The sequence below is a fragment of the Puma concolor genome, chromosome B1, assembly GCF_028749965.1.
Source record: "Puma concolor isolate L17-30 chromosome B1, mPumCon1.1.hap2, whole genome shotgun sequence".
Taxonomy (NCBI): domain Eukaryota; kingdom Metazoa; phylum Chordata; class Mammalia; order Carnivora; family Felidae; genus Puma; species Puma concolor.
In genome coordinates this window covers 202394388-202418505 of record NC_141670.1, presented here as the reverse complement: position 1 = coordinate 202418505, position 24118 = coordinate 202394388, and the positions used below count along the sequence as shown (strand labels likewise).

At 50.6% G+C, this 24118-nt stretch overlaps 1 protein-coding gene and 1 long non-coding RNA gene across 6 annotated transcripts in view; both read left to right on the top strand.

Moving 5' to 3' along the window:
* The window catches only part of EVC2 (EvC ciliary complex subunit 2), a 131927-nt gene that overhangs the window by 40495 nt on the left and 67314 nt on the right, over positions 1-24118 (top strand). For 4 of the 5 annotated variants that reach the window (XM_086705476.1, XM_086705478.1, XM_086705474.1 and 1 more), the window contains exons 8-9: positions 4008-4142; positions 7632-7771. In XM_086705476.1, the coding sequence (XP_086561602.1) occupies positions 4008-4142; positions 7632-7771 (275 nt within the window). The remainder of the gene's footprint in view (positions 1-4007; positions 4143-7631; positions 7772-24118) is intronic. The other variant, XM_086705475.1, reaches the window with a different exon arrangement.
* LOC147582124 (uncharacterized) lies at positions 13061-23147 on the top strand. The gene is made up of 3 exons (XR_015250609.1): positions 13061-13411; positions 13772-17713; positions 17921-23147. It is a non-coding gene; the product is annotated as an uncharacterized LOC147582124 (long non-coding RNA).

Below are 24118 nucleotides of genomic sequence, written 5' to 3'. Positions count from 1 at the left end.
TCATGTGTGACAACACAGAAAGCTGTAAATAGAGGGCTCCAAATGACAGCAGCAACCCTGGAAAGTAACCAGTTCTGATCAGGTCAGAATGCCAAAGCATTCAGGGAACGATGACTTTAAGAAAAAAAAAAAATCCACTACCTGCAATAGATAATGTCATTAAGGAAATGGTATATAATAGGAAGAAAAAAGAAAGACAGTGAGAAACTCCAGGGAAAACAAAAAGTTACAGAGAAAGGACTGTTAGTCCAAAGTTAGTTAACAAACTAAAAATATGGCATGATTTTGAATAATCGGTAAAATGTAAGAAAAGGGATTGAATTTGAAATATATTGCTTTGAGGGGCAGATATTTATTAACAGACGATTTTGTTTTTACTTATTTCTTCAGTGAATAACATTTGTATAATCATAATAATAGTGTCTTAAAATTTTTTTTTAGTTTTAGGTTTTATAATCTCTAAATGACAAAGAATTGTGATTGCAGAACAAAATATATATGTTTTAAACCTAATAAACTGTGAAAGAAAGAAGTCGGAAAGGCAAGGGGGGAGAGGCAAGTGTGGGACATTAACTTCATTATCTTTTTTTAGTAAGACAACAAAAAATCGTCTCTGAATGTTGTAAAAACTGAGGTTTAATTTTTTAATTTAAATTTACAAAGATAGCTAATTGAAAAACTAAAAATAATCATTACAATTAGAAGGAAGGGCAGAGATATTTGTAGGTCACAAATCCTACAAATTTGTAAGGTAAAAATTCATGAGCTAAATTCACATCTGTCAAAGGGGAATAATATGTTAATAATTATATAATATGGCATATATGTGTATATGTATGGTATATATACGTATTACACATAATATGTTACATACGTACCTATAATATGTTCATAATAATTCAGTTAATAGTATGTAATGCTGATGAATCAAGAAATAGACATATATGTATAAATTTTAGACTTCAATTTTAAGTAACCATCTGGTTTACTAAGCCATAAAAACTAAAAACAGTATCTGTTTAAGATATTTGCCTCTGGGGGCCCCCTCAGTCGGTTAAGCGACCAACTTCGGCTCAGGTCATGATCTTGTGGTTCCTGAGTTCGAACCCCACATTGGTCTACAAGCTTTCGGTACTGGAGCCTGCTTGGGATTCTCTGTCTCTCCCTCTCTCTGCCCTTCCCCTGCTTGCATGCACTCACTCTCTCTGTCTCAAAATAAATAAACTAAAAAAAAAAAAAAAAAAGATTTGCCTCTGGGAAGCTGGGTTAGAGTGGGTAGGGGAAGGCAGCAGGACATTTGCTTATCATTTTATACCCTTGACTTTTGTTAAGAACTCTTTTCTGTAGTAGATTTACATTACTGTGGTTTTTATTTTTTATTTTACTTATTTGTTTTAAGTTTTTTAATGTTTATTTAATTTTGAGAGAGAGAGAGACAGAGCATGAGTGGGTGAAGGGCAGAGAGAGAGAGGGAAACAGAATTGGAAGCAGGATCCAGGCTCCGAGGTGTCAGCACAGAGCCAGACATGGGGCTTGAACTCACGAACTGCGGGATCATGACTGGAGCCGAAGTCAGAGGCTCAACTGACTGAGCCATCCAGGCACCCTACATTACTGTGCTTTTTAAAAGTAGTAAAATGGCTACAAGATTGCTCATTATATGGATTGAATAATTTATAGAGACTTAAAATATTTAACTGCTCTTTGGATTTTGCAACATTTAGGATACATTAGGATACTTTATATGATGCTCTGCAAAAAATACAGAGCTAAATTTGTGTGCGTATTTCTGGACCAAGCCAACCTTGTATATAAAGTTTTATGCATAGTTTTGAATTCTTCCCTGAAGATAGAATCCTAGGTATTAAACTGCTGAGTTAAAGAACTGGCTGTTTTAAAGCCTTCTTGTTATGGACACGCACATTTTGTCCCTCTTATTTTTGAGTATAGACGTTTTGTTGAAAGCACTCCAAGGGGTAAGAGTGTTATCAAAATGTGAGGCTCTTGGTCCAGGTCTGTTTTTGAGGTCACCTTCTTTTTTTTTTTTAATTTTGTGAATTTTATTTATTTTTTTATTTTGCGAGAGAGCGCGGGAAGGGGCAGAGAGAGAGAGAGAGAGAGGGAAGGAGAGAATCTGAAGCAGGTTCCGTGCTGTCAGTGCGGAGCCCAACACGGGGTGGAACCAATGAACCGTGAGCTCATGACCTGAGCTGAAACCAAGAGCTGGACATTTAACTGACAGAGCCACCCAGCTGCCCCTTGAGGTCACCTTCTGATAAAACGACTGATGAATGGCCACCGTACAGCTTCTCCATTATGGTACCAAAAGGAGCTGCCTCTGTCTACACGGCCCACAAAGGAAGACACGGCAAGAATCACTCGAGTTTGGTGAGCCAGCGTTAAGGCCGGATACTCTTCTAACGACTTCATTCAACTTCGTTCATATTCCCGTGTACTCCTCAGTACGACCCTTGGACGGCCACTGTCTCCGTTAGACAAGGGACGGAACAGAGGCAAAGAGAGATGAACTGATGTGACCAATTCTACACAGCCAATAAGGCAGAGCTGATGTCACACAGCCCGGTGGTCTGAATCCAGAGGCCAGGCTTCACCCTCTCGGCTGTTTACGGGCCCCCCTTGCCTGTGCACAGGAGGTGGGAGGTGGACCTTGGTCAGACCCAGTCAGTGCCCACAGGGAGGGTACATCCCACAAACGGAGAAAGGACCCCCGCTGACAGCCTCGATAAGCAATCAGTGATCAAGTAGCAGGATCAAACCAAGCTTTGCACGAATCTCTACATTACTGTTGTCTTTGATCTCCCTGCGGTGACGTGTTTTTATCCCCATTTCACAGACGAGAAGAGTGAGGCTGCCAGAGGTTAGGCCTAAGCCACTCATCCATGGCATCACGGCTCTTGTGACGGAGCTGGAATTTCAAGCCAGACCTGGAGGGCTAGAAATCCAGAGCTCTTCACTTTGTCCAGAGTGCCTTTGAGAGCATTCAAGGAGTTAATTCTTGTGAAACCCTTAACCTAGGGGTTCTCAACGTGTGTTCCTCGGACAAACGGCACGGCAGCGGCCCCTGGGAGCTTGTTGGAAATGCACCGCTTGTGAGGCCCTGTCTCTGGGTCTAGGGGATCAGAAACTCAGGGTGGGATGCAGTTCTGATGCGTGCTTAAGTGTGAGTCAGCCCAGAGTTTGACCCCTTCTGAGTTCTTGTAAGATGCCAGCTACTGTTGTCTAGACCCTAAGGAAGAGGCGGAGGGAGGGGCTGATGGCGAGTGCCCGGAACTTACCAGCTCCTCTCAGTCCTGGCCCATCCCAGAGGCACGTTTGTCCCGGGCTCTCGCTGGCTGGAGCCCAGAGGACGCCACCGAGGAGAGAGGCGGCTGGACGAGTTAAGCCCACGGGAGCTCTAAGGGCCACCTGTCAGGTTGTTGAATCGCCCGGCAGCTGGCTGCCCCTGCTGTGTCATGCTTCCCTGCCCTGTGTATCCTTCTGCTTGGCCCTGATGTCCAGAGTGGGCTGCGGGCTGCCCCTCTGATGGGATGTGTTCCCAGCGAGGGGGAGCAGGTGGTATCGAGGGGGAGGGAAGGGTGCTACAGGTTCTCCTCTGGCGTCTGCAGAAATCCGCCCCTGACTCGAAACAGTTCATGGATCCCCATTGCCCTCTTAGTGTTGTTACATAAGGATTCGGGAACTTAACACTCTTGAGGCCTGTGAGGTGCCAGGCTCGGGGCGGATGGCCCTACTGTGTGCAAGCCACCATGCTCGGCCCCTTGCAGTGTTTGTCCCGCTTGACGCTTAGAGATGCGCTAAGGAAACAGGCTCAGAGAGGTCCAGCGACGGGCTCAGGCAGCCCAGCCAGTTTGGACAGAGCTGGGTCCAAATCCAGGCTGGTCTCGCCGACTCCCTGCTTCTTCTGCTGTAACTCTTAGCTGTGACCTGACTGGAGGCTGTGAAGTGTGACCATGGACAAGCCCCCCCCCCCCCCCCTTGTCCCCTAGGTTGTCCCAAACCATGGCCTTCATGCAGCAGGATTCTTCATAGCCTCCATCGCCTCCTTCGTGCTGACCTGGGCCACACTTTTCTTCACGGCTCGCTATCAGTGTTTGAAGGGAAGCCTGATCACCAGACATCAGGTGAGTCTCCACGTGCATCTTGTTGCCGGAGGGCAGTCGGGTGGGCAGTAGATGTGAGGTTGATTGAAGTTTTCCCTCCAGTTCGATGGGTTGATTGATCCTCAACCCTGGATTGATGTCCGAATCCCCAGGGAAACGACAAAATGCTCGTGTCCAGCCTTGCCTGCAGAGACTGTGACTGGACCGCCCCAGGATCCCCCCCCCGTCCTTAGTGACTTTTTTGTTTTTATTTTTTTTAATGCTTACTTATTATTGAGAGACAGAGAGACACAGAGCGTGAGCAGGGGAGGGGTAGAGAGAGAGGGAGACACAGAATCAGAAGCAGGCTCCAGGCTCCGAGCTGTCAGCACAGAGCCCGTCGCGGGGCTCGAACTCACAAACTGCGAGATCATGACCTGAGCTGAAGTCAGTCACTTACCCAACTGGGCCACCCAGGCGCCCCCTTAGTGACTTCTAAAGCTCCCCGGATGATTCCAGCAAGTGGCCGAGGCTCAGAGCCACTGCGGCCTGACCGAATAAGCGAGCGCCTTCCTGTGCAGATAGTGCTGTGTTCCCGCCACACTAATTCGGGGCCTTGTCCACACTCCCTGCGGAAAAGTCTTTGGAGGCTCACTCCACCCTCAGGGGGAGGCTGGATCCTTCAGCCGTGGAGCTTCACCGTACGTGGGCAGCTCTGGGGACAGTATGGAACTAGGCTCAGAGTCGTGCTGGCTGAGGAGGGGCGGAGCTGGGGTATATATCACGCCCCGGTGGTCATCGGTCGAGGATATGGGGGCAAAGGCGCTGTTAGAAGGTGGGGGAGGAGGGACTGCCCTCCCCGCCGAGAAGGCCCTTTGGGACCAGAAAAATGAAGCAGGGACTGCCTGCAAGTTACAGTTTTATTCAGGCTGACTTACAGGGAACGGGGCGCTCTGCGATCCGGGCCCTGCGCGGCTGTTCTCACAAAGTCCGGACCTCAGCCTGCGGGTGTTACAGAGCGAGGGGACGTGCCGAGGGCGTTGTAGTGAGACCAGAGGGTCCGCACGTACCTCTCAGGGTCCACGTGCGCCTGATCGGCAGCTCTCGTGGAATTAGATCTCATGGGGCCATCTGTGCATCAGGAGGCCGAGAGACTGTGTTATCTTTAACCCATTTACGGAGAGCCAAAACAAGCCGCCCCCTTCCAGCCTTCACGGGCATTTCTAAGGAATGTATTTTAACCTCCAAGGGGCCCGGAACACGTAGCCCCAAGAGAGGAGGGCCACAGATGGAGTCAGTATTGTCCACAGTCCTACAGGGGCCAGGACAAAGGGTGACATTATTTCCTGGCATGGGCTCTGAAGGCCCGCAGAAGCCTTTAGGGGAAGCAGTGTAGATACTGGCTGGTGGGTCTTGGGCCAGCGGGTCTGAAGCGGCGAGGGGGTGTGGGTAGGAAGCAGGCGATCTCTGCTACAATCTCCATTGCCTCCTATGGAGCCTGGAGCTTAGGAGGCCCTGAATCCACGTGTGAGAATATGAAGGAGCCCTCGGCCCATCAGTGGATGGACAGATGGGAAGGAAATCAGGGCGGCAATTTTTAGAGTGAGAGCAGCTCCGTGGAGCCTCCCCCGGAAGGCGCTGCTGGGAGTAAGCATCCGTTGGCAGCTTCTTGGTCCCTCCAGGGCCGTGGAGGGCTGGAGCTGCTGTGACCCAGTGTCCCCCAGGGGCCCAGCAACTTGAAAGGAACACAGCCATCTGTTCCCCTCACTTTATTTTTTTTTTTAATTAAAAAAAATTTATTTATTTTTGACAGAGAGAGAGAGAGAGACAGAGCATGAGGGGGGAGGGGCAGAGAGAGAGGGAGACAGAATCCGAAGCAGGCTCCAGGCTCCGAGCCGTCAGCACAGAGCCGGACGTGGGGCTCGAACTCACAGACCGCAAGATCATGACCTGAGCCGAAGTTGGATGCTCAACGGACTGAGCCTCTCAGGCGCCCCTCCCCTCCCTTTATATTGAGGAAACTGAGGCCCATGAAGTTAAATACTTGCTTCAAGTGGCCCGGGGACCTGGCTCCTGGGGGCCGTGTCTGGAGGCTGGAGGTCGTGTCCCATTGTTCACTTTATGTCTGCTTCCTGGAGGAGAGGATGGCCATTTCAAACAATTTTTTTTTTTTAACATTTATTTATTTTTGGGACAGAGAGAGACAGAGCATGAACGGGGGAGGGGCAGAGAGAGAGGGAGACACAGAATCGGAAACAGGCTCCAGGCTCTGAGCCATCAGCCCAGAGCCTGACGCGGGGCTCGAACTCACGGACCGCGAGATCGTGACCTGGCTGAAGTCGGACGCATAACCGACTGCGCCACCCAGGCGCCCCGCGGATGGCCATTTCAAAGTGAGATCGGCCCACAGTGTCCGTGGAGGCAAAAGTGAGGGGGAGAAAAAGCGTTCCTCTAATCAGACCTCCAGCTTCTCTCTCAAAGCCGTTATCAATCACAGAAGAACAAAACTTCCCAGCTGCTTTGATGAAGGAGCAGAAATCCTTTGCTGGAGATGAAAGGCTGATCATTACAACCGCAGAGAGGAAAGCAAAGTGTTGACTTAAGGTCTGAAGACCCTTGAAGTTCACAGGATGAACTCTTTTCACATCTTTATTTTTTGGCAGCCTGAGGCAGCCGCTGAGACGGTGTGCAGTGAAAACAGTGCGATAAAACCCTCCTTCTGCCTTACGAGTTCGACCAACTTGGGACCAGATACCAACTCTGACTCTTCGTGAGCCGTGCGAACTCAGATAACGTCATTTTACCCCTCTGAGCCGTGGTTTCTTATATGTGGATGTGGGGACAACAGCACTTAACTGTGTTGTGATAGTTTCATGATAACACACCTACAAGGCACCGGGACAGGAATTCTTAAATATTAGCTATACTTATCACCCAGTTTTCAGGATTGATATTAAGGACACAACAGATACATCTATCCAGTCGTGGCGTTGGGCTTAATTATCTCTGAGGTCATTTCCATCTGACAGTTCTGTATTCTGATTCGAAACCAGCCAGATGCATGGAATTGAAGTTCATCTGCCAACTGTAATTTTCCTCTGCATGATGATGATGATGGTGATAGTGAAGGTGGTGATGATAGTGATATAGTGATGATGATGATGATGGGATGCTGGTGATGATGATGGTGGTGATGATGATGGTGGTGGTGATCGTGATATGATGATGGTGATGGTAATGATGGTGAAATATTTTCATAGGTCTTTACAGGTTGCAAAGGCCTCTCCATCCATCGTTTTTTTGTTCGTACACACGGGAACCCGGTGTGGGGCTACTGGAATTATGATCCCATTTCTTTGATGGGAAGATGGAGGCTCAGGCAAATGCAGCGTCTTGCCTGAATGTACCCTGTTCGCAAGTGGTGGGGCCAGCAAGACCCTCCCAACTGCAGACCTCTGCCTTCCCTTGTGACTCTCAGCGCATGGCGTTCACAAGAGGGCTCACTCGGTTGTGTCTGAAATTCCCCTGTAGGTTCAGCATCATGAGAACAAGCTGGAGTACTCCCAGTTCACTTCGGCCAATGGTATCAATGAGGACCTTGCTCTCAATGACCAAATGATTGACATTCTGTCTTCAGAGGACCCCGGGAGCATGCTTCAAGCCTTGGAAGAGTAAGAATTCTCAATCACATTATACTGGCTTGGATGTGATGAATGCTTTAACTTCACTGGCCTCAGAGCAAACCCTGAGTACATTTCATTCATTCACTCATTCATTCATTCTGTCATTTGTTACTCAGTTATCATAATGGAACTACTACTGTGCTTGATATTTGGAAAAAGGGATGGATAAGACAGAGTTTGTGCTATAAGCTGCCTGATCTAACGGGCAAGACAGACACACAAACTCAAGTGACCATACAAGTTTGATGAACACCCTGCTAAAAGGAAAATCAAGGCTAGCTGAGCCGAGAAAAGGAAATAATGACCTCTGAGAGAGTCCTGGAAATGCTTCTCAGAGGAGGTGGTGTTTTAACTTATTCTTGAAGCATGGATATAAGCTTTCCAAGCGCATTATGAGAAGAAAGACTTTTCAGGCAGAGGGAAGAAGGGGCAGATGAAAGGGTCAGCAGGATGCATCTGGTGAACGCAGCAGCTGGGTACAACTGATGGGTAGATTGGGGTATTGAGTACAGCAAGATAAGGGAAGAGGCAGCTGGAGAGAGAGGCCAGGCCAGGCGACTTGTTTGCCGAACTGAATTCGATTCTTGTTTATTAGCACGTGCTTAGAATGGACCACCTGTGCACAGTAGAACGTGGAGCCAGACACGGTTCTGAAAACTTTGCGAATACCAACTCATAATCCTTCTAGCAACCCAACCGAGCAGGGATTATTGTTCTTACCAGGGATGAGGATTTGATAGTCTCTGGAGCTTGCCCCAGGGCGCACACTTAGGAACGAGAGAACCAGGTTCAAGGCCAAGCTGCCTGGCTCTGGGGTGCATGCCTCTAACCAGGATGCTGTTGCACGGCCCAGGGTTTCTCCTGGCCGGCACAGGGGTCACGGTCTACAAGGTGACTCACTCGGTTCATCAACTTGGCCTTTCCTCGTTTCCTTTTGGCAAATATTTACAGAAAGCTTCTTTCCGTGTTTCCTATCTCAGCGTCCAGTTGTCTTCCAAAATTCTGTTTTGTCTTTTACTTCTTCAAGCGTATGAAGCGTAATTATTTTAAAGTCTCTGAAGCTTTATTACCTTTACCATGTTCTTGTGCCTGTTGTCTTCTGTTCCCCTTAGTTTGTGATCAGATTTCCTCTTCTCCTCGGATGCCTGGATAGTTTTGATCGTGTGCCAGTGTGTGTGAAAATTTGTGAAGACAATGGAAGACTGACTAGGAGGAGGTTACCACTTTCTAGGCGGTGAGGGGCATCATTCTGGATGACCCCCCATACAGAGACTGAGACCACGCAAGGCAGGGCTTCTGGTCCTCCAAGGTCTGGTCTGTTTCTGGCATATCTTTACTCCTGAGGCATCTGTACCAACCAAAGGGTACAGGCTGACCTCTCCTTGGAGTCTCTGGACTTGAGTTTCCACCTCCCCGGTTCTGCAGGTCTGTTGAGAACTCTGCAGAGTTTATCAGCCCTTGGGGCTGCCTCTTCTGGTACTTAGCAGACGCCCTGTGGAACAGAGTGGCCCCATATGCGGGGCTCCCCTCTCTGAGTTTCTTTGTTCTGCTAGGTCTTGACCTCATCTTTTACTTCTTGTTGGTTCTCAGGTGGTCTCAGAGTGATTTGGTTTTTGCCCAGCTTTTCTTTTGATGGGATGGTTTGTCCAAATTACCTAGACCACGAACAGAACCCATCTTCGTGTAAACCCCACTCTAGGCGAGGAGTAGACACAGTCCCGGCCACAGAGGCAGCCTGTGAGAGAGATGGACAGGGAAACAGGCAAGGCCCAAAATAGCACAGAGCAGTAGCACCCTTGACTGGTCCCCAGAGTTAGATCAGGGTTTAAGTCTGGGCTGTGCCACCAGGCGCCCTTGGTTCAGTTACGTAAGTGAAGTCTCAGGGTGAGAGGAGCTAGGTCTTGTAGGGTTCTGGATGTCAGGGAACGGCCTTTTAATTTTAATATGGGCAGATCTGTATGTTCAAAGGCCACTCTGGATACAAATGGACAGTGGCTTAGAAGTCCAGGGAGATTGTTGGAGATGTCGATGTGTGACTTGGGGCGGAGCTTGGGATTAGCCTACAGAACTTGGCAACTGATTGCCCTGTGGCTGTGAAGGCATGCGCAGGGGGCGTAGTTGGACCCTGAAGGGGAGGGGACAATTCAGGATGCCTCCCTGGGATGCCGTGTTGGACTGATGATTATTAGCAACAGAACCCCATGGGAACCTCCCCAGGCTGGATTCCATTTATGACGCACTTCTTCTGATCGTACATTCGGGATGCATAGCTCCACCTGCTCGTTTCCCACTGGGGAGTGATTTCTATCGATTGGAGTCATCACCATGCCGATAAGCTATAATATCTTCTATTTGTACATAATACCCCATATTCGGGAAGCATTTAAAAATGCAAGGTCTCTTTTCCACATGTTGGTTTGGTTCCCATGCTAATGCTTTTTGGTAGGGCATCTTATTTTTGGCGTTTGCTAGCTGAAGAGACGGATGCTCATCTAGGCAAAGAGGTTTATCCACAGCCACAAATCTAGTAAGTGAGTCTTCTCTGTTTAATCTTGGCCACGTTGTGTTCCGCAAATACTCTCTGAGCCCGAGTTTCCTCATCTCTTAACTGGGGGAAACCAGGAACACCGTGGGAGACTGTACAGCTTAATGATATGAAAGAGACTTAACGGCAGAATCCTCACCGTGGCGTTCCCTGCGAGCCGGGGTCTCACCTGCAGGGACGTGAGCAGATGGAAGAGAGAAGCGTTCAAGATGGGCAGTCCTTCTCTGAGTCTTTCTCAAGAGCCGTGCAAACAGCAACTGAGCAGCTCCGGTGCTGTCTCCCTGGAGCCTGGAAACGGAGTCCCGTGGCAGGAGACGGACCCAAGATACCTCCGGAAATAGCATGGTCTGTGCTTCCTTAGGAGCAACTGGTCACTGGTCTGAGAAGAGAGCTCTCCTATGTCTGACTCGTGGCATTTTGTGAGCTGAGGGAGGTTCCGAGTCCAGGGGGACTTCCGTCCTGCCTGAGGGGAGCCCCTTCCCAGCCGAGCGCCCTCGTGCACTGTCGGGACTTGAGCCACGGAAGTGCAGGACTGTCCTTGCACGGAGCTGGGCCTTGTTCACCCATTTCTGGGTCCAGGGTCGTGCCGCTCGGCTCACTGAGCTTTTGGGCGGCCATTCAGGCGTGATCTTTCATTTTAGCTTAAGTCCCTAATCAGAACGCCAAGGGAAGCACATTAAAGTTTGTCACACTACTCAAGAGGGAGGAGGGAGGATTGGATGGGCAGCGGGGAGAAAGGTGGGTGGCTTACTGGCAAAGATTTGTGAATGTCCCATTACATTACATGGTAGGAGCAGGTGCATCACCGAAGTATTTCCTGGCTTTTTTGTCCGTTTTCTTCCAAAACATGAAAACGCAAAGTAGAGTGAAAGGATTTAGTTTGTGTGATCAGCACCTGGATATTTAATTTGCAAGTAGGTGGTAGTCCACCACCTCCGGCCGGAGGAAGTAGGGCTGTGATTAGCATATATGTGTATATTAATACATACATAATAGTGTATGTGATAGTAACCTACAATAGTAACAGCGTGTAATGTAAATAGTATCAGGACTAGATGGGAAGGCATTAATCATCCTTTGTTGTTGGTTCCAGAAGCGCTTGGGGCACCTGGGTGGCTCGGTCGGTTAACATCTGACTTCAGCTCAGGTCACGGTCTCACGATTCGTGAGTTCGAGCCCCCAATCAGGCTGTGTGCTGACAGCTCAGAGCCTAGAGCCTGCTTCGGATTCTGTGTCTCCCTCTCTCTCTGCCCCTCCCCTTGTGCTCTGTCTCTCTCTGTCTCTCAAAAATAAATAAACATTAAAATTAAAAAGAAGAAAAGAAGCGATGGCGTGTAGGGAGCACCGTCTTCCTCGATCCCTGTTCTGTGAAATCAACAACAGCCACTGCAACGTGCTGGTCCTGGTGTGTGAAATGCCGTGAGGATTGAGGTTACCGAGACTGTATTCCTGTAAATCACCTAGGAGTTCCAGAATTTTAGATTTATTTCTCCTTGGAAGCTGGTCTTTTTTTTTTTTTTTTTTTTTTTTTTAACGTTTATTTTATTTTTGAGACAGGGAGAGACAGCATGAACGGGGGAGGGTCAGAGAGAGAGGGAGACACAGAATCTGAAACAGGCTCCAGGCTCTGAGTTGTCAGCACAGAGCCTGACGTGGGGCTCACGGAACGCGAGATCATGACCTGAGCCAAAGTCGGATGCTTAACCGACTGAGCCACCCAGGCACCCCCTTGGAAGCTGGTCTTGTTTGGCCTGAAGAGTGTTTGACACTGATGTTCAAGCCTGACCTGAGAGTGCGTAGCCTGAGAACTGCCTTTGTCTCTCGCTCCCCTCCCCCACCCCACTCCCCATCCCAACATTCAGTATTTACTGAACGCCAGTTCTGTTTCAGGCTCCATGGTTGAATGCTCATTTTAAAGTCTTGGCGATTTTTTTTTTTTTTTAATCATCGCATTGTCAGTTACTTTTAATCTTTCCATCTTGACTTCTAGTCAGGCTTAGGAGCTCCCAGAAAGAAAATGTCACTCAGAATGTCAGGGGCTTACTATGCATGGAAATCTGTGATTGTCTCCCGACTAAAAATAGCTTTTTTTCTCCAGCAAATAATTTATCGCATTTGTAATTCTTATGTGAAGTTTAGCTGGGCTTCTAAATATGCCATGAGGTGACTTGATTGCCACCTCTTCTAAGACCCATCAGAGCCCTAACCTTGCTGTCTCTTGCTGGTTTATTTTTGACAAAGAGCATTCCCTTGGTTGGCGTGGTGTATCTTTTACATCATTAATTCATAAGCTGCCTCTTGCAGAGAGGATCTGAGGGACAGGTCTCTCCTTTGGTTTCTATCAGGTTCCTAGACAGTTGTCGTAATAGATACAGCTCAGCCCCGGACCTGGAGAGACGAGAGGAAAGAGGAACCAGGCAACCACCAGCCCTGCTCTGGCCCTGACCTCTGCCAAGCATCTCTGGCCCATGTTCTTAGGTCATTCTCACCGCGGCTCCTGAAAGGAAGCTGGTGTTCAAAGAAGGTTTATTGGTTTTGCCTAAAGGTCGCACAAGTGATAACGGGTTTGTGCTTTCTGAGCCGCTGTTCTATTGACAAAACACAGCTTTTGAAGAAGATGGTGCATAGATTTTTCCAGAGAGGCAAAGGAAAACAAGAGAAGAAAGTCCAGGGCTGTGTCTCTTTCCAGTTACTCAAAGGAAGCTCATTGCTGATTTCTGATGTTAGCTTCCCTCCGTGTGGCTGGGGTGTAAGTGGCTCCCTGCACGTGGCGGGGGCCCAGAAGTCCTTTTGGCATTGAATGATTTCACTTCATGAGCTATTATCTGCTGTCTCACTGGAGTTCTCGTGGGGGCTGGCCACAGTAAGAGGCCAGTGATAACTCCCTTCGCTTTTTTCGAGTTCAACTCCCTCTGCTCCCTCCCTCCGTCTCTCCCACCCACCAGCCCTCCAGCCCCCTTCCCGTATGGATCTGAAAGCATCTGCTGTGTGCCGAGCACTGGGTGACACGGTGGGGACACAAGCCAGACTCCGGCAAGCTCCCTGCCTTCGGGCCTCCATTGGCGCCCTCGCCACGTGCTTCTGTAAGGCTCGGTTTGTGTGTCTGACTCCCACGTGAGACCCCAAGCCCTTGTTTGGAACAGGTCTGGCAGCGCCAGCTAAGTATCAGCAGCGTCTTGTGAATGAGTCTGGGTGAAATCGCACTGGGCGTTGGAGGGTCTTTAGGACCCTTAGGTCTTTAGGACAGTGTCAGGCAGGGAAGGGGGGCGTTCTTGGCAGAGTGATCCCGCGTGTACAGGGCATGGGCGTGTGACAGTGCCTCCTGATGTCCTCACAAGGCGCAGAGAGGATTCAGGAGACCGGACGCGTGGGAAGGTGTCCAGGAGAGGCCTTAGCGTACTCCCCGATTGCCTCTTCCCTGCTCCCCCCAACCCACCATGCAGATACTCATGCCTGGGCCGGTCCTGGATTTCTGGAAGGATGGACGTCGGGGTTCACCTAGAGCCTCACTTGACCGACACAAGCACACAGGCCAGCTGAGGCGGAAGCCCCGCCCTCACACCTGTGCCTTGCTGCCAGGTTCCCACAAGGTGCTTGCTGGGTCCCCGCCAGTGGCTGACAAGCCAGAGCGGGATTTGTGCGGGGGACAGACCGGGAGAGCATTAGCAGCGGTAAGGCCCATCTCGTTCCCATGGCAACCCTCACTGTCATCTTCCAAGCAAGGTGAGGGTTTCTTGGAGGAGACACTTTCCTGCTTTTAGAAGCAGGTGTTTTGTGAGCCCCCCCGCCCCCCACCGCCGCACGCCTGGCGCTGTGCTTGGCAAGGTGCCGGAGAGGAAGCCGAGAAAAGCGAGGGCCCCTGGGATGCCCGCCATCAGCAGGGGGAAATGACTCCCACACGGACACGTACCGCACAATGAGTCACCCTCGGGCCGCGCCTCTGCCGTGTGCGGGTGGTTTCCACGTGGTCCAGCGAACCTCTGCAGGGCGGGACGTGATCTTCTTCCTGACTTTGCATCCCACCGAATCCACACCACCGCTTCCCCGGGCCAGGAGGTCCACGCAGCCTCTTAGGGGGTTCTTGAGATGAAAGGAATCACCTCGACTGTTGGAGTGGCTGAGGGGGGGTCACTACAGAGCTCTCATCTCCCCTCAACCTTGAGGTCTGCACCAGTTGGGAAATAAGACCTGTATCTGGCATGTTCTCCAGCCAAAAATCGAAATCACCTGTCACTTTCATTAATTACTTTGGAAAGCTCGATCGGAGGATGCGGCTTTTGTGCAGCTGTGATGAGCCCCACGGTGAGATACTGCAGCCCCTCCCCACCCCCCCCAAGAAAGCCGCCTTCAGGGACGTCCTCCTCCCGGTCAGCAGGTACTGTGGCTGCTCTTGCCAAGTGCCAACCCCTGTCCCCTGTCGGTTCCCTCACAGAGCTTCTCCACGTGAAGGGGCCCCAAGGAGAGGGAGACCTGCATGGCCCCTCCCCAGCATTGGCCGCTCAGGTTGGCCAGTCCCAACCAATGGATACTGGTCACAGACGGCAAGTGTGTGTGCCAGGCAGGAGGAGGGCCCGCTTCCCTGGGGATGGCGGTGCCTGCAGCGGACTTTTTGGGGCCCTGCCCTGGGCCACCAGCTTGACTTTACTATACACGGCCGGGCGGCACCAGCCACAGAGAGCATCCAGGAGAGAGGTTGTCACAAGCACGGGAGAAACTCCCTGTGTCCCAGGGAAGAGAACACCCCATAGTCCCTGACTCCGATTAATGCCCATGTTTCTTTTTCCTGCCTCTGCTCAGCCAATTTGTTGAATAGTGAATAACGAACAGGGCCAAGAATTAGAGGGGCATAAAAGGCCATAGTGTGCAAAACGAATTGTCTTCTCATCCCTGTGCCCAAAGGCAGTCCGTTCCCCGTGGCATGCAGCCTGCGGGGATCGTCCATGGCTATCTGCATTTTTACACAGGGACTCTTTTTTTTTAATGCAAAGCAATAGCCTATCTCGCGCACTGTTTTGCTCCTTTATATTGCCCCATTTTGCAACAATCTTGGGGATTGTTCAACATCCATAACTATGTATAACAGCCTGTTCTTTAAGTGGTTGTATAATATTCTTCTTTTAAAAAAATGTTTATTTTGAGAGAGAGAGAGAGAGCGAGCGAGTGTGCACGAGGGAAGAGCAGAGAGAGAGAGGAAGAGAGAAGATCCCCAGTAGGCTCCGCACCGGCAGCACAGAGCCCCGCGTGGGGCTCGATCCCACCAACTGTGAGATCACGACCTGAGCCGAAACCGAGAGTTGGACGCTTAACCGACGGAGCCACCCCGGGCACCCCCAGGGGTTGCATAACTTCCTAGTAACAGGAACGATTACTGACTTCACTGAGAATTTAATGTAAATGAAAGACAGCTCTGTGTTATGTGCATGAACCTGTCTCCCTGCAAAGCAGCCTCCGAGCTGAGGACTGTTGACAGATGAGGGGGCCAGAGCACAGAGAGTGTGCGTCACTTGCCCAGGGTCACAAGGCAAGTAGGAGGATGTGAGTCCCGGCGGTCTGAGTGCGGAGCCGGCCGCGTTCGTGAACACCGTGTTCCACAGCCCCCAGCAAACGCGTGGCCGGTAACCTCCTGCGTCGAGGGCTGTGCGCACGCGTGCAACCTTAACTGCAGTATGAGTTCTTCACGGTGGAATTGCTGCATTATTGTGAACTTTTCATGGTTGCTGTCAGACTGCCCACCAGAGAGGCCGGGCCGGCTCCAGCCGAGTCCCTGTGTCGCACATGCTCGTCACCATGGCTACGGATCGTCGTAGCCGTGGTCAGTCTGATGGGAAACCGAGGCTCCTTCCTATAGCTTTCACCTGCGCTTTTCTTGTAACGCACGAGGTGGGACGTCTTTTGCACGTTGAAGACGTGTCTGTGTTTCCTTGTCTGGTGAGCAGAGGAGGTGGCCTGGGCTTAGGCTGGACGGCTTGAGTCACAGCGCTTGTCCCCGACTCCCGGTCTGCCGTTTAATCATTCGATGACCTTGAGCACTGCCTGTAACCTCCCTGTGCCTCAGTGTCCTCACGTGAACCCGGGGGTGGTGACAGTGCCCACCCAGCAGGAGGTGAGGGTTTAACCAGCTCGCGTATGCCCAGGGCTGAGAACAAGGGCTCTGGATGTGCTCGTGGCGAGCGGTTCACCTGTTTCCAGACCGTTTAGTGCTTGGCTCTGTTCTGCCCATTGACGTCCATGTTTTTCTTTTCTGTGACTCAGCTCCATAGATGTCGCAGAAATGGACGACAGTTACTCAGCGCCTCTCAGCTTCTAATTCATTGCTGTGCCTGAGCGTGTCATGTAGCTGTTGAGTCCACAGTGGGCTGGAAGGCTGGAAAAGCTACTATGAGCCCAACCAGCGGGGTCCCGGCTCCTTGGAGATCATAGGCTGGTGGGGGAGACAGGCATTCATCAGAGAATCACATGGAAAAATACATGATTACACTGACCAACCTGGGCGCCACGAAGGAGGTGGTGCCTGGGGCTCTGAGAACCTCGCCCAGAGTCCCCTCTTGCCGGGAGAGGTCTGTGGGCTGGGGGTTTGGCGTGTGCTCAGTGACCAGTGAAGCTGACTGGGGACAGCAGTGGCTCAGGCAGGGACACGGGCTTCAGGAAACACCAGGTCACCGGATTATCCTTCAGGGTGGGGTGCTGTGGATGGTCGGATGGAGAGGGAGGCTGGCCCGGTTGTGAAGGCTGGACTGCTGGGCGTGGGCTTCGGGCTTTGACTCGGACTGGGGTCTGTCGGCCTCGGAGAAGGTGAACCCTCAGACCGCCCCCTTGCCGCTTCAATTTCAGTGGGATTTCTAAGCTCCTTTCTTTTCAAGCATTCACCGATTTGGTGTCGGGATGCTTACCCAGGGATTTAGTTCAGAAGTTTTACTTTGAAAGTCTTTGCTTTGTTGTTTCTGCTACTTTTGTCCGTTTTGTCACGAACGCGTGAAAATATCCAAGACGGTCATTTGACACTCATGTACACAGCTCTCTTTGGGACGATATTCCTTCCCAGTCACTGCAGCCTGACGTTCCTAAACGTCCTGGGTATTTCGGTGCTGGGGGAAGTCAGCGCTCTAGGAGACGTGCTGTCCCCGAAGACTCTGGCCTGAGTGGTGATCACCGTGTACAGCCCAGAAGACCAGCCGGCAGGTCAGCCCTTTACGGCTCCCGTTTCTTCTCTCGCTCGCTCATCCCCTCTCCAACGGGTGTTCCCGGAGCACGTTCTCACCCAGAGCCACTTTCCCGGCACCGCGGATGCTAAGATGGGCTAGGAGTGCTCCACGATCTCCGGACACTCGCAGTTCACAGAGAAGACAGACTCACAGACGGTCCCGGCAAGGTGGCACGGGGTGCAGGTGGCTGGGGACAGGACACTGCACAGGGTGGGAGGGGAGGGCTCCAGCTCTGCCTTCACCAAGAAGGCGTGGCCTCAGGTAGAAGGAAGAGCCAGAGGACGAGGGCGGGGGTCAGGTTCCCAGATAGACAGATAGATGTGGCCCCGTGGAATTAGGCTTTCCGGTTTATGCATCTGGGAGACGTGTAATGAGCAACGTGTCTTGCAGGCACTGTGCAGGTTCAGCAGGGACCGAAGTAAAGTCCTTGTCCTCACAAGCTGTCCGTGGTCGGCGGGGACAGAAAACAAATGAAGATGAAATGTACGGAGGTGACGGGTCAGTGGGTCAAATGGGGAATGGCGAGGACTGCGTGAAGTAGATGCCTCGGGAACAGCCTTCCGGACAAGGTGGTATTGGAACAGGAAGCCCTGGAGGGAGCCGTGAGGGTGGCGTCCCCTCCTCCCTGGGAGAAGAATGGGGAGGCCTGTAGCATCTTGATGCTAAAGAGAATCCGTGGCCTGGATTCTTGGCCCGAGCAGAAATACTCTCTCGAGCACGCCTCGCGGTGGTTATTCCATTTCTACTTGGATATCCCATGGTCAATAGGAACCTTCGTCCCTCGGAGTTTGTTGTGAGTTGAATTGTGTCCTACAGTTGTGTCCTTTAAGAATTGGGAAGTTTAGACACACACACACACAGGGAGACACCCACCCCCCGCACCGCCCCACAAAGATGGAGGCAGAGATGGAAGTGATGCCTCCACACGAGGGTTGCTGAGCACGGCATCCACACCGGCAGCCAGGAAAGGGGCACAGCCTCTTAGATTCAGAGGGAACCAGCCCTTGCCACATCTTGATTCTGGGTGTCGCACCCTCGCTGGTTACAGCCGCCCTGGAAACAAGTACAGCTTCTCATGGTTGTGTGGGTGGCTTGTACACCTTCGAAGTCCAGCCTGTTTTCATTTTTTTTTTAAGTTTATTCATTTATTTATTTTGAGAGAGAGACAGAGCTGGGAAGGGACAGAGGGACAGGGGGAGAGAGACTCCCAAGCAGGCTCTGTGCCCAGCCCCGAGCCCGATGTGGGGCTCGAACTCACAGACTGTGAGATCATGACCTGAGCCAAAGTCAAGAGCCGGACCCTCAACCGACTGAGCCACCCAGGCACCCCTCCCTCTTGTTTTGATCCAGAAGTCTACATTCGTAGTTCTATGTGAGCAGAACCAGCGAATCCGTGCACGTTGTGATGTCATCCTGATACCATCCTCTGGAGGGCCTGTCCCTCCCTCTTGTCATCTCACAGCCACTGCCTGCAGCCTGACCATCACCCTGTCTTCACTGGCCTGCGCTGACCTGACATCCATCCCTGAGCCCCGGTCCGTTCTCCACGTACCAGCCGGGGTGGGGGAGGGGCATGCTTTCCATGGCCCTGACCACTTGCTGGAAGCCCCGTGCTGGCTTGCTCTTTCTTGGCAAAGTCCTAATCCTCGCCACAGCCCGCAACAGCCTGTGTCATCTGCCCAAGGCCGTTAGGCCTGGAGTGTTGATATTTTGCGTGCATGTGATCACGATGACCAGATTTCTGTGAGGCGGTCATGAAGAAGACAGGAACCGGGGACAGTGATGGGAAGTGTAGGGAAGCGGATGTCAGGGGATTAAGAGGGAGACCTTTCTGTTTGAGCTCTCCGATAATGGGCAGCCTGCCTGGAGGAGCACTTAGCTCCCCATCACCGTGTGTGTGCAGCACAGAGGCTGGGGGACTCCTTGGCAGGGAAGGTGTTGAGGAAATCTGAGCGTTGGTTGGAAAGATGATTTAGCAGACATCCGAGGTTTATCTTATCTCTCTTTTAAATGTTTCATCCTAAAGTTGCTTTCAGATGCTCTTCAGGTAGAACACAGTCTGTCTTTCCAAAGAGGAGTTTCAAGAGCTATCTATCTTCCTAGGTGGCTAGCTGTAACCCATCTGTCCGCTCATCCATGATCTATCCGTCCACCCACCCACCTGCTAACCCACCAACCCAGCCACCAACCCATCCCTTCATATGTATGTATATCCCACCCACCCATCCGTCCATCCACTCATCCGTACATGTGTCCTTCCATCCACCTACCCTCCCATCCATCCACCCACCCACCCATTCACCCTCCATCCATCCCCCCATCCGTCCGTCCACCCACTCTTCGATCCATCCACCCATGCATCCACCCACCCATTCATCTATCCATCTACCCATGCATCCATCCATCCATACACCCACTTTTCCACCCATCTACCCACCATCCACCCACCCATCCATCTATCCATCCATCCATCCATCCATCCATCCATCCATCCATCCATACACCCATCCATACATACGTACATGCATCCTTCCATCCACCTACCCTCCCATCCATCCACCCATTCATCCATCTATGTTTGTCATGTTTCCCTCTTATCTTCTTTTCTTTGTCATAAAAATGATATCAAGGAAGACTGGACAGACACAGACACAGCAACAGCAATGTGAAATAACATTTCTTAGCCTCCGTTTTGTCTCAGGCACCAGCTAAGCGCTTTGAGTGTGTTGGTGTGACTGAAGCAGCAGGACAGAGGGTAGAGCTGGGGCCACGTGTTATGGCTTCCAATCCCTGCTCTGCCACCTAAGAGCTATGCCACTTTCAGTCAGGCATTTTAATTTTCCTGTGCCTCAGTTTCCTCACGTGTTAAAAAAAAGGTTAATCACCTACTTTATAAGGCTGTTGTGAGGATTAAATGGGATGATGTTTGTAAAGCTATTAAAACAAAGCCTGTGCATAAGAGGCACTGCTATTCATCCTCTTAATGGCCTTCATTTGACACAGTGATAATATTCTCATTAACCAGCCGGGAAACTAGGCTCAGAGACACCAAGACGCACACCTGAATCACCCAGCTCTGAAGGGACGATGCTAAGATTGGAAGCTGAGTGGCTGTGACTTCCAAGTTCATCGTGCTTTCAGACATGATGCGGTGTGCGCTGCCTTTTGCGACAAGGTGATTGGCGTGTGCCTGAAAGGGAGCTGGGAGGAACGTTCCGGAGGGATTTGAAGTGGGCAGAGGAACGCTCACTCCTTTTGGTCTGCTGCAGAGCTGACTGGTGTGTGGGGCTGTGGCCAGTGCGTGGGCCAGGGGTGGGCAAGGAGAAGCTGGAGGCCGGCGGAGGGCGGGCCCGACCCGACTTCTACACGGAGGGATCAGCAAGAGGAAAGACTGTCACAGAGGGAGGATGCAGACCGCCCATTCCTGGTAGCCTACAATCTGAGTTCTTACCAAACCAAAAGCGTATGGTTTATCATAACTTTTAACTGATGTCTTGGCTCACGTACGATGACTACGTTTACTCTGAGTTAGGCTGTCATTACCGTTTTGACAATGAAGATACTCAGGAGGTATGTTCCCTGCTCAACTTGCATTGTCTAGGCCCTCGACATCACCAGTACGCTGATGTGATTTATGGTCCTGACATGGGATCCCCCTGCAGGATCACTTTCCGTGGAAATGGACTCCTAGGAAGAAAATTCCAGTTTCCCTAGCACTGTTTGCTTTTTGTGGGTCTGTTATGCCAACTTGATGGTCCCGGATTTATATTGAAAAACGGCCATGGCTGATTTCTTTTTCCTTCTGGATTAATTACCCTCCAGGCCAGTGAGGTCTCTTTCACATTCAAGGGAACGTTTTCTGCCTTGTGTATCAAATCCGACCCTAATTTTGTTCTGACACCTTCCTCGCCGTTTGATGAGAACTCAATTAATTTTTTACATGAAATCAATAGGGGAAAAGACACTAATGTCATTCTCTTTTCTTTATCATCAGTAGCTAATCATCAGAGTCCTAATCAGTTCTGGGATAATTTAAGCTGGGCAGTTTCTTTGAGAAAGATGTTATCATAAGCAAGCCTGTTAAGAAACGATAATGGCTTACATTTATTAAGTGCCTCTTATGGGCTGGACATCATTCTGCACTCCGGTGTGAGTCTCTCATTTACAAGAGTATGTATATCGTTCGTACGGTGTAACAGAACTGGCCTGAGCAAATACACTCACCTTACAGTGCAGTGAAAACATGACATCTTTGTGACCTGAGAAAAATGAATATTCCCTGGGAACGCAGTGTTGGAATCCCACCAACTCCGCCAACTTGTAGTAAGAATTTCAGCCCAGCATGTGTGACTCACAGTGTCTCTGTCCCATGGAACCATTAGAGACTTGGGGTGGGGGGGGAGGTGGAAATTTATGTGCATTTCATTAGAAACAATTTAAAATGCCGTAGGGGATGGTGGGAATTGCCTCCACAGCAATGGATCCAGTCCCATATGTAGACGATGAATTCTTAATTCTTATTTTCCTCTCCTGTGGCCATTTGGGAAATTTAACAGATGAGAGTTGGCCTCATTAACTGCATGGCATTTTAATTGGTTTAAAGGCACATTTTTCTTTCCTTTGTGGCTTTGGGGACGCTCTGACAGTTTTGACTGTTGCCTCTTCTGACAGTTTATCCATGGTGATTAACATTAAAACTGTTTGGACAGGAAGTGCTCATGAGATTGTCTTCCCGGGCAGTTGGGAAGGGCGAGCCGTGCACGATATTCTATTCCGCAGCCTGTCCCCTGGGACAAGGTTAGCCAAGGAACTTTGATTACTTAGAAGCAATAACATTTGAGACACTACACTGTGCATTTTATATTTCTTACCTCTTTTAACCCTGAACACCACCCTGTGAGGGTGCCCCCCCTTATCCTCTGGGGGAGCTAAGTTCTTTCCCCGGGTCCCTTAACTGATAGGTGGTTGGACCACAATGACCTACAGAGTTGTCCTTTTGTTCATTCCAACCCCCACGTACCTGGTAGAACACTGGGAGTTTACCCGACAGGCAGCCGCAACACTCTCTTGTGCAAGTTAATCAGTGAACCAATGAATGAATGATGGATAGAGTGCTCGGGCAAGATGTAGGAGTTTCGTATTCAGCAGTAACAAATTACCGCGAACTGGGTGGCTTCAACCAGCACAAATGCATTGTCTTCTAGTTCTGGAGGTCATAGTCCAAAACAGGCCTCCCCAAGAAAAGTCAGGGGGTCAGCTCTAGGGGAGAATCCGTTTCCTTGCCTTCTCCGGCTCCTTGAGACTTCCCCTCTCCCAGGCTCCTGGCCCGTCCTCCGTCTTCAGGGCTGATGACCCCGTCCCCCCCCCCCCACCCGTTCCTATCTCTCCCGATCCCACTCATCTTCTGCCCCCTCCTCCCACTCTTAGAGACCCTTGTTATTTATCTCTCTACCGTTAAGGTCAGCTGATGAGCCACCTTAATTTCATCCGCAACCTTGTTTCTCCTTTGCCATGTAACCCAGCACATCCAGAGGTTCTGGGGATTAGGACGTGGATGTCTTCAGGGGACCATGAGCTTGCCCGCCACAAACAGCTTCATTAAAGATGTGAAATCTACTGTGTCTCTCTCAGCAGAGAAGTAATTTTTTTTCTGAGCCTGTGGAACATGGCCTCGTTCTTTGGATGTTTAACCCTGCACGCGCTTCTTTCTTGCTTTGTGGCCTGGGACACTCAGCACACACACCTGCTCAGTGAGTAGTGGTGGAGAAAATGAGAGACGAAATGCCAGAGCTGTTACTTAAAAGTAGACTGATGAGGGGCGCTGGGTGGCTCAGTCAGTTGAGTCTCTGACTCTTGATTTCGGCTTGGGCCACGATCTCACAGTTCGTGTGTTCGAGCCCTGTGTTGGGCTCTGTGATGACAGCGCAGAATCTGCTTGGGATTCCCTCTCTCCCTCTCTCTCTGCTCCTCCCCTGCTCGTTCTCGCTTTCTTTCTCTCTCAAAATAAAAAAATAAACCTTAAAAAAAAAAAAGGCTTGATTGGGTTATGTCTAAAGGACACAGGAGCTAGTTTGACCTGAGATGGAAAAATTTGAGCACCAAAAAGAATTATCACTGCAGTTGATTGAAACCCACCAACTACATAAAAGTTTGTAATTTCACAGTGATGCAGGACAGGAGGAGGGGGTGTTCCTAGGTCCAGGTAAACACTTGGGCTCAAAAGACTCCCATAAGCTACACTTGACCCCGTGTAAGCAGATGGCCAGAGGGGCAGGAACATGGCTTGCCACGAGGACATCAGGCATTCTTCCATGGGTGTCCTTGCCCCAGGTCACATTGTGGACTACGTTGCTGTCTGGGAGGTGTTTTCTCGCCAGGCGACACAGCTCAGTGCAAGGAGATGTAATCCACATCAGGGCTCAGGTGGGAGCCTTCCTGTCTTAAAAGCTTCATACCCCACAGGAGCCAGAATCTCCTGTAACAACTCACAAGCATAGCTTCCAGGGTCCCCCCACAAGGGACATCCCCAGTTCCCAGAGTCACTTCCCTTGAGGAAGTCCAGAGTGTGGCTTCCCTGCTAGACATTCA